Source organism: Anguilla anguilla, chromosome 2, assembly GCF_013347855.1.
Source record: "Anguilla anguilla isolate fAngAng1 chromosome 2, fAngAng1.pri, whole genome shotgun sequence".
NCBI lineage: Eukaryota > Metazoa > Chordata > Actinopteri > Anguilliformes > Anguillidae > Anguilla > Anguilla anguilla.
In genome coordinates, this window is record NC_049202.1 from 11,118,484 (window position 1) to 11,127,974 (window position 9,491).

General features: G+C 40.9%; 1 protein-coding gene across 3 annotated transcripts in view; it reads left to right on the top strand.

Annotated features, from left to right (window-relative positions):
* The first annotated feature begins 531 nt into the window (after positions 1-531).
* The window catches only part of slc16a12b (solute carrier family 16 member 12b), a 14,491-nt gene continuing 5,531 nt past the window's right edge, over positions 532-9,491 (top strand). The window contains exons 1-3 of one of the 3 annotated variants that reach the window (XM_035405541.1): positions 532-726; positions 3,519-3,767; positions 7,880-7,983. In XM_035405541.1, coding sequence (XP_035261432.1) covers positions 3,658-3,767; positions 7,880-7,983 — 214 coding nt within the window. In that variant the 5' untranslated portion in view covers positions 532-726; positions 3,519-3,657. The other 2 variants (XM_035405540.1, XM_035405542.1) reach the window with 2 other exon arrangements.

The window sequence follows — 9,491 nt, forward strand, 5'->3', positions numbered from 1 at the left end:
TTCTGTTTGTGAAAAACCTTAACTTTTTCTCAAAAATAATACTGTTACAGTGTTACTTCGTTTCAAGAAAACAGGTTTGATTTTTGGAAGCATGCGCAGCTTTTTTTGGGGGGGGGGGGGGGGGGGGCGATCTGTGATATTATAAATATCACAAACAATAACCCGATTGGATTATAAAGCAAATATATGGAAACAGTAACAAATTCGGTCTCGGGCACAAACACATGCTCACCATCGTTTAAGAAATGTCAAAAAAAGAAAAAAAAGAAAACGTTTCTAGGATTAGCCTGCATGCACAAGTTTGCCTCGTTGTTGGTTCTCATGCTCGAACATGAAATTCCATAAACTGCTTGAAATTGTGGAGTAGCCTGCGTGATGGATGCTTCAGTTCAAATGTGCAAATGTCGTATCGGCCTATAGTGTATATAACCCCACAAGCCCACTACTGAAAGCTTAAACTTGTACCGAACATAACCTCTCAAGTCATACATAATCTCACAGCACGCTTTCATTGCAAAGAGGGGGTTGGTAAATTTGGCCGCCTCCACGCATGTGCCTGAGCTGTGCAGTCCAGGCACTCTAGTTATAGTAACAGAGATGGAGAAAACGAGGGGTAAAGATGTATAGAACTTTTGAAAGGGAAGTGTTATGCCATTTGTTGCACGCGTCTGCTGTATTATGAAACCCGAATGCTGCGCTGCGAAAGTGGCTTGTTATTGAGAACAGGTAAGTTCCACTGAATTTTCTTACACAGTTGCCCTGATCTTGTTGGTATAGCAAGTGGTGTCTTAGTATTCTCTGTCGATTATCTTTTTCACCCCGGTTGTGCATTTCTATTTATTTAACCTATATTACGATGTCCCGTAAACTGCCGATCCAGCTGTTTGTGCAGTTTTTAGGACAACCTCCATGTTTTGAAGATCTTCATTGACGTAAAGAATAGTAAAACCTATGGAGAACTCGGAGTAACTTTTGCATAATTGACACCGTGATATTCAGTCAGTAAATATCTTCATGACCTCTTCATTAAACACTTAGCAAATAGCTAAGGCACTTTGGTGCAGGTTTGTAAAGGAATAAAATGAAGAGCTATAGGAATTATGCTATAACAATCTTGAATTCAGACGTCGTCGAAACAATGATGCATGTGTCACTAAAAAGCCTTCAGCATCTCTTCTTATTTCAGTTTCTAGTAAACCATCAGTCACATTTATTGTGTTTTAATCGTTCCATTCAGCTATGTGTTGTCTTATAACCTTCCATTTACTGTTCTAATTGGTGAAAATTATTCTGCAGGTTTCATTTTATACATTTCAACTAAGTTTTCTGCTACTTACAACTTGGAAATTGCTGTATAAATTGTAAAAACTGTATAAAAAACACTTTTTTAGGGCCTTGATCTAATGGTAACCAGCTATGTTCCCAATTTGACTCAGATGTACTCTGTTAGAGTTGAATTAACACTGGACATTTTACTGTGCATAATGGACGCTTTTGGGCTCTGTGATGAAAGGTAGTGTATTCAGTGGCGACAAGCAAAAATGCAGGAATCTACACACATTAAGCATAGTTGTTACTTGGCTCCCGGCGAGCTACAATAAGTAGGCTATAATACGTCCAACGATTCTCTTGTTTGTAGTTATTTTAATCATTTTCTGGATTTAATAGGTCGGGCCAATAACTAATATCGCTGCTTCCGTTTGTTTTAAACCGTAGGCTGCAGCCTGCACTGTGGAAAGATATACAAATGAGTAGGCCTACGGCCCTAATTATATACAAAAGAAACTATATACACTGCGAAAATGATATGAAAGCACTGACATAACATAACATGTAATCACAGGAGTGTAAGCTACCGTTCAATCGAATGCAACAAAATGGAATGTACATGAACTGCTAAGTAATTGTATACCTCTGTAATCAGTGCAGAGTAGGCTACAGTACGATTGGTATAATGTTATATTGTGGGCTTTGAATAAAGGAAAACTACGGATCTCCGCCTACGAACAGTGCAGTGTACACAGTTCATTCTGAAATGGGTGCGGAGACTACTTTATACACAGTAAAATGTAATTCACATTCCAGGGTGGGACCAAATGTTATCTGTTTAGAGTTTAATTAACACTGTTAGAGTTGAATTAACATTGGACATTTTACACTGTTCTCACTGATAAACAATGTGTAAATGTTTTTTTTTTCTTCTTCTGTTCAGGCATTATGAGTCCGTGGAAGGCTTTGTTTTTGACAGCTTAAATGTTCAATACACTTATTATACATAAAGAGACATTGTCTGGTTTTTGCCTTTCCTATGAGTATTATACAATAATTCACAGAAGCGAACAATAAGGCATTAATTTATTCATAAACCTTAAGTATAACATTTCATGGAATCATTGTTGGAAGACATTTTGTCTCTTCTTTTTATTCATCTTGAGAATCTTGAACCATATTCAGTTCTGATATTTTTTGTTGTTGAATGATTAAGAAATAGGTTCCTTTTGAGTTTGAAAGTGTCCCTTATACAGCAAATTATGCAACATTGTGGTTTGACAAACTCAGATAGATTTTCTTTTGCTGTCCTGTTGTGAAAGAGTGCGGCAGTAGCATTACTTCTCAAGGCATGTGGTTGCTATGGCCGCAGGAGGTGGAGTAATGGAACTATGCAGATTTCTGTTGGTCTCCTTAATCTGACAAAGACTGGTCAGCAAGTTCAGGAATGAGAGCACCATATAATGCATTGTCCACCATCTTGTTTTTATTTTCTGTTCCTTGTGTTCATTGTGGCAGTGAGTGCAGAGCATGTGCAAGAATAGTTTGGCTAGTTTCTGGTGTCCGGGCAGAATCACATGATGTTAAGGGAGTGGGGGCAGGGGGGAATGTTCATGTCCAGTCAAACCAGAGGCAAGAGGAAGAGCAATTATTTTTAGATTTAATAAATACACTCTATACGTAATAGATGTCTTTGCAGTGTAATGCGTCACGCGTGTTCATATTGTACTTTCAAAGGAACGCGTTGTTAATTTATAAGTATCAACATCAGTTTTTTTTTTAACTTTCTGTGGGATGCACAGTTTTTCTGAGGGAAAATGTAACTGGAAGCCATTGGATGCAGTCGGCTTAAGTGTTTTTCTATGGAAAGCGACTGAAGGCGGGACTGTACGTGCCTCAGGTTTTCAACAGGGTTACAGGGGTCAAGCCGATGGAGAGGTCTGCCTGAAGTTAAACTATAACGGTTGAGTAAATCAGGACATCGCGGTAAACACCTCTTCTGTGAAGTCCTGCATATCAAGGTTGTTGCCGCGGTTCACTTGGGTTCTGGCACCAACAGGAATTTGGCAGGTACATCTGGTAGGACCAGCCTTTAACCTGTTAACTGGGAGCTCCTGCGATCGTGAGCTAAGGTGAACTCCAGACAGATGTTCTGTAGCACGTGTTTGCATGAAGAATTTTGCATGATCCTGCCTCTTTTTTTCTCTTTTTAAAGCACGTCGTTGTTTGTGTTGCCATGTGTTGAGCAGAGTGACTGGCGGGTTCCTCTTCAGGAAACATTCCATGTCCGGCGTGCCTGTGTGAGGGAGACTGCGGGAAGCCGACTGGGGGGCCGGTGGTCAGAGAGGCTGATCAGAAGGGATTGCAGTGCGCACCGAGCACCCTGCCATGGCTGGGGGCAAGAAGAAGGAAGCGGTCACCCCTCCGGACGGAGGATGGGGATGGATCATCGTGGCAGGCTGTTTCGTCGTCACTGTCTGCACTCGTGCCGTCACCAGGTAAGCTGTCACAGTGCCTGGGTCAGTGCCTCTGCTATGGCTGTCTTGTGGGGAAATCCTGACTCTGTGTTGGCAAGCAGTGAGATAATCTCTGATTTTGTTGTTCTACTGAGTGTGTGGTATTTGGAATGTTTGTTGCATGCTGGGACTAGTGTGCCGTTAAATCAGCCAGTTTAATTTCTATGAAATTAAATGTGTGTTGTGAACAACAGCAGTTGGATGGTCACTCAGTCTGTGGGTTGTCCACCAGTTCAGCAAGTCTTAACAATAGACTGTCTGCTGAGGTCTTGTGTTGATATATGCTTTTTTTGATTTTTTTTTAAGTAAAACCTGTAATTCAAGTGCAGTTTTAAAATCTACTGCTGGTCACGGTTACTTCTATCAGAATAATACTTTCGTATTAGGTGTCCTTCAGAGTTGGGCTACATTTGCTAGGGAGATCAAGGCATTCTTTGCTTGGTTTACTGCTGACCGGCTTTCTAGTGGAAAGACTGTCAAGATTATGTTTTGTTCCTGTCGAGGCAGTTCCCAGTTCAGGTTTCAGCAGGCACCCGGGTAAACAAGCTGATCAGCTGGAAACACAACTGCACCCCACACTGTCAGGAATGTACTGACTCTGCTGTCTTGTTAGCGATCAGTAAAAGTTCTCTAAAAAGCCAGTTTAACGACAGTCTATATCTAATCAGGTTTCGGGTGAATTGTTGACCAATGGTTAGCTGAAGACTCTATTTTTTAAGGCGCTCTTTGGTTGCGCGCGTGTGTGTGTGTGCGTGTGTGTTAGTGCGCTACCAAATGACCTGCAGGTATGTCAACTTAGTTCTCAGGAAGAACGCGCTGTAGTTCTATTCAAATGGGGATCTGGGGGACATGCCCTCCTGCTGGGTAGCCCAGAGGGTTCATTAACATTCCTTTATCTGCACGTTTATCAGTCACATGCCTTATGCCCCCGCGTATGAAACAGAATCATTAATTTCTTTGTTTATGTGACTTTTGAAGCCATTGGGAGTAAATGAGTATGGTTTTATCTGCTTTTTGCTTACTCCTGGAAACCCCACTTAAAACACAGATAATGCTATCAGTGTGCTTATGAAGCATTTGAACAGGTAAATGAAAATACATATTTCATAGAGTGCAATAAATCCTATTAATTTAAATTAAAATTATTTTATATTTTTCTTCAGTTAGATGCAGTAGTTGAGATTGTGAAAATAATAAAATGTAAACTGTGGACTCATACTGGTGTCAGTACCCATAAATGAGTTAAGGCTGGAATGAAAGCTCACACGTTTTGCTTTCTTTTTCAGCGACGATATACCTTATTGCTAATTTAAATTTGTGAAATTATTTTGGTGAATAAAATATGCTTGTGACGTTGAAGGATGCATACTTGCATTCACATGTGAGAAAGATTCTGAGGGTTTACATTCTCTGACAAGAAACAGACTCTGAAGTGCCATTACTGCTTCATGACTTAGTGTTTTTCTCTCGCTGTTGACAGACACGGTATGCTGTGATGTGACTGTGATGCTGACTGATGTAGTGTGCAGTCACTCACTGTCAAAATGTTGTTCATGGCAGTGAGGGTCACAACAAAACACTAGACAGTGTTTTTGACTAAAGTTAGCACTTTTTAGAAAAAAAAACAACACAAGTGCATCAATTTAAGTGAACTGTAGTGTACCCGTAACTGGATTGGCTATGTCATTGGTTAGATATGCAGTAAGAAGATACTGTTGATGCAGGACTCATCCTCTTTTTCAGCTGTCTGAAATCAGATCAACAAGATGTTTATTTCTCCTGGGGTTTCCACCCAAAGTCACCATGTTCTAGCATTTTGCCGTGCTTATTTGAATTTATTTGCCTTTGTATATTTGTCTATTCCCCCATGGCAGCTATATGTGCCCTGACTTTCCCCCTTGTTTTCCTATAATACTTTGTGAAGGCGGTTATAATTAGCATTGAGTATGTGCGTGGTAGGGTTAGTTGGGGAGGGGGTCAGCAGGAGATTCAGAAAGTACACAGTATTATGGCATGCAGTATACATGGGGGGGAATATAACACACGTCTGGTAGACCTGGGCTCGGGTGTGTTTAAGGAGAGGGGGAGGGTAAAGGAAGATCACATGGCCAGAGCCATCAGCTGTAATTCTATCCTTTCAACGTGGTGTTCCCCTTCCCTGGCTTTCTTCACACAGGTTTTTTTTTTTTTTTTTTTTTTCCTCCGGACAAAAGCGGACATAATTAACTTGAACAAAGATTGCTTAGAACAGCTGTGATGTGAAAGCTAAACAAGTCTTTTCAGAGCGAACTCGCTAAATGTTTGTTTTTGTCGTTGCTTCTTTGATATGTCAAAAAGCAAAAAGCCACTTGCAACTATTCTGTTACAAAATTAAGATATTGTGTCCATAGCATGCTAGTTAGCACATCACTCAGTTTAAACCTTCAAGTAAGATCTTTTAACCTTGAAAAGCATAGCATTTTCAAGCACTATTCAGTCCCTCTCACTAGAGCCACTGATCACAGACCTGTCTGTGACGTACAGTTAAATGCAGAAGTATTGGGACAGTGACACAGTTTTTTTTGTTTTGGCTTTGTACTCCAGCACACTGGATTTTAAATAAAACAAGGAATATGAGGTTAATTGCTGACTGTTAGATTTAATTTGAGGATATTTTTTATTTTTGCCCCCTGTAGGGGAGTCTGGTCTTAATCTCAAGAACCATTTGTTCTGCTATGCTGAAGCTACTATGCTGTTTTTCTGTGTAGAGGAAATAAGTACAATTTTTTCACTGCAGCATCCAAGACGCTTCTGTTTTGTCAAAAATAATACTTAGGGTCACTGGAGGACATGTATCGTTAATTTAAAAATGACAAAGATGACATCAAGCCATGAGAACTTGAATTCTGATATGCTTTTCATAGTATAATGGATTAGAGTTCTACAATGTCATCAGTAGCAATGTGCCTTAACTTTAGGGCATTATTTCTGATTAAAAGAAAACATGCTCTGGGTGGTTGTATTATTGTTGAAGAAAAAAAATAAATATATATATATATATATATATATATATATATATATATATATATATATAATTTATTTGTTTATTATTATTATTATTTTATTTTTTTTTGCTTTTGGATGCCAGTAGAGTGTGATCCAGTGGCCATACCCAAGTTTTGGGTTGCAGCACACATTGGTTGTGTGTTTCGGTGGTTCAGAGGTGATGGAAGCCCTTTGCTTTGGCCTGTGTTAACTCCACTGTTTGTTCTCTGGCCAGGGTATGCAGGCGAAGGGGCAGTAGGCCCTCACTTTCAAACTGAGCTCACTGACCCTTATTTCCTGCCTGGGGCTTGTAGTTTATTTGTTCAGGTGCTATTCCAGCTCTTTCAGGGACTCTGACTGTCCGCCACCCCAGGCTCCTCCTCCATTTTGTCCTCATACGCCTCCCCACCCCTTCTCACAACCAAGGCTTTTAAAAGCTCACTTTGCTGCCCCCCCAGCTCACCCCGCCTTTCTCATTAATAATAACTACATCATACCTTTTCTCGATAAACCAACCCCCTGCTTATTGAACAATGATGCTGTGAAGTGTCTTACTAAATAAGATTGCTTACATCACTCAGGTTGGAAATAGCAATGTGTGTGTGCGTATGTGTGTGTGTGTTCTTGTATGCATGTGTGTGTAAGATATATACTGAATATGTACAATGCAGTCCGAAAGTATTTGGAAAGTAGCACAATTTTTGTTGTTTTGGCTCTGTACTCCAACAGATTGGATTTGAAATTAAACAATGAATATGGGAGATTATGTATGAAAGGGGCTGCACCTCCTGCATGTATCATTGGATATGAATGTAAATGTGAAATTAAAGCTGACAGCCATGTTCATTGCTTCCTTTCAAATCCAATGTGCTGAAATACAACAAACAAAAATTGTGTCGCTTTCCAAATACTTATGGATGGCATCGTATGCAGTGCAAAGTGTGGGCAGTGTGGATGAGGGTTGAACTATGTGTCAAAAATTTCTCACTGTATACATATTGATCTTGATTTTGATCTAGAATAACATGGAGCCTGACACACATTTCAAGATTATAACTCTTGTTTTGCAGATGCATCTCCATCTTCTTCGTCGAGTTTCAGATCAATTTTACCCATGACTATTCCCGGACTGCGTGGATCCACTCTTTGGTGGACTGCACAACCATGCTGTGTGGTGAGAGACCATTTCTATTTACCTCAGCTGTTCAGTGCTGTGCTTTTAAATGCTGTCTTTTGGGACTTCTACCAGCGCAAACATGGCATTGGCTTGCAGTCTGGTGGATGCGACCGCCTTGTTAAGCAGTATCCTGTATCTGCTGGAAGGAAACTGACAATCGGGCTGCGTTGACAGACCTTACCAAGTTACTGTAACTGTGACAAGAGCAGAACGCTTTCAGCCGTACTGAGGCATAGCTGAATTTTGTGGGGACACAAGTGTTCGGGGGCGACCGCACTGAGGTAGGTCTGGAAACGAGGAATTACATAATGTTAAATTCAGTCAGCAAAGTGTTTTTCAGAATGAATTGCGGTCATGCAAGGGATGAAAGGTTCAAAGTTTAAATGTAACGCTGTTCATAGTGATATGTTATCACCGTCGTTGGTCCCGTTTTTGAGGTCTTCTTTGCCGTGCATTCATTCGTTTTGTTTGTTGAAAAGCTCAGCAGAACACTTCAAATGGCGCTGCAAAAAACTCTTGCTCGGAGAACGGCTCCTGGAAGCTTTCATCACAAATTGCGTAATTCTCAAAGTTCAAAGAGTACACGGCGAGATGTGTGAATGCAGCACTTGGTGGTCTCAGTGAAGAATATGTGCAGCCATGCTGTGGGAAGGGTTGAGAGAGAGCCCCTTGGGAAATCTACCCGATAATCGCACCTCAACAGGTACCCTGCCCTTGGCCTGGGTGCATGTTTGCTCTGCTGTGCAATCTCAACCCCAGTCTGCAGTTGAAGCTCGGCAAAGGACTTTTTCATGCTGTGTGGCTCCTGTGCTTAGAGCTATGCGACTAGCAGGCTTCTTAGAGCACAGGTGAATATGAAGGCATATGAGGTCCCAACTGAGATCACATGGATCAGAGTAGTTTTAATCTCTTGAATTAAAAAAAAAAATTATTTACGCCTTGCTTGTTTCAGATGAGAGGTCAGGCAGCTTGCATCTAATCTCATAGAGGTCACTTCAATGGCTCATTAGTTATTTAATGAGATGTGCTGTTTTTTGGAACCAGTCATGTGGTGCACACAGCGTGTGCTTTGTTTTCTTTTAATTAATAAAGTTTGACTGACTAATTGTTGAAGACACCTGAGCTTTATACGCTTTTCACGTAGTTTTTGCATTTAGTCAAAAAAAGTGCGTAATTGGCAGGGTGATTGAAGGCTGTAGGGCTCTATCTTACACCCGGTGCAAAACGGCGCCAAGCGAAACGCAAGTGTCTTTGCTAGTTTCAGACCGACGCAGTTGTCGTTTTCCCGTCCAGCACCCACGTTGTATAGCAAATGTACTTGCACCCATCTGAGCACCCATGGGTGTGTTGGTCTTAAAATGAGGTAGGTGTGGTGGGGCACAGTGTTGGTGCATTGCTATCTTGAGGCAGCGGAAAGCGATTGACCGACAAAAACCTGGTCTTAAGTCAATGGCGCAGTATTTACTGTTATTTTAAGGGCGCATTATTAAGATAGTAATATGCGC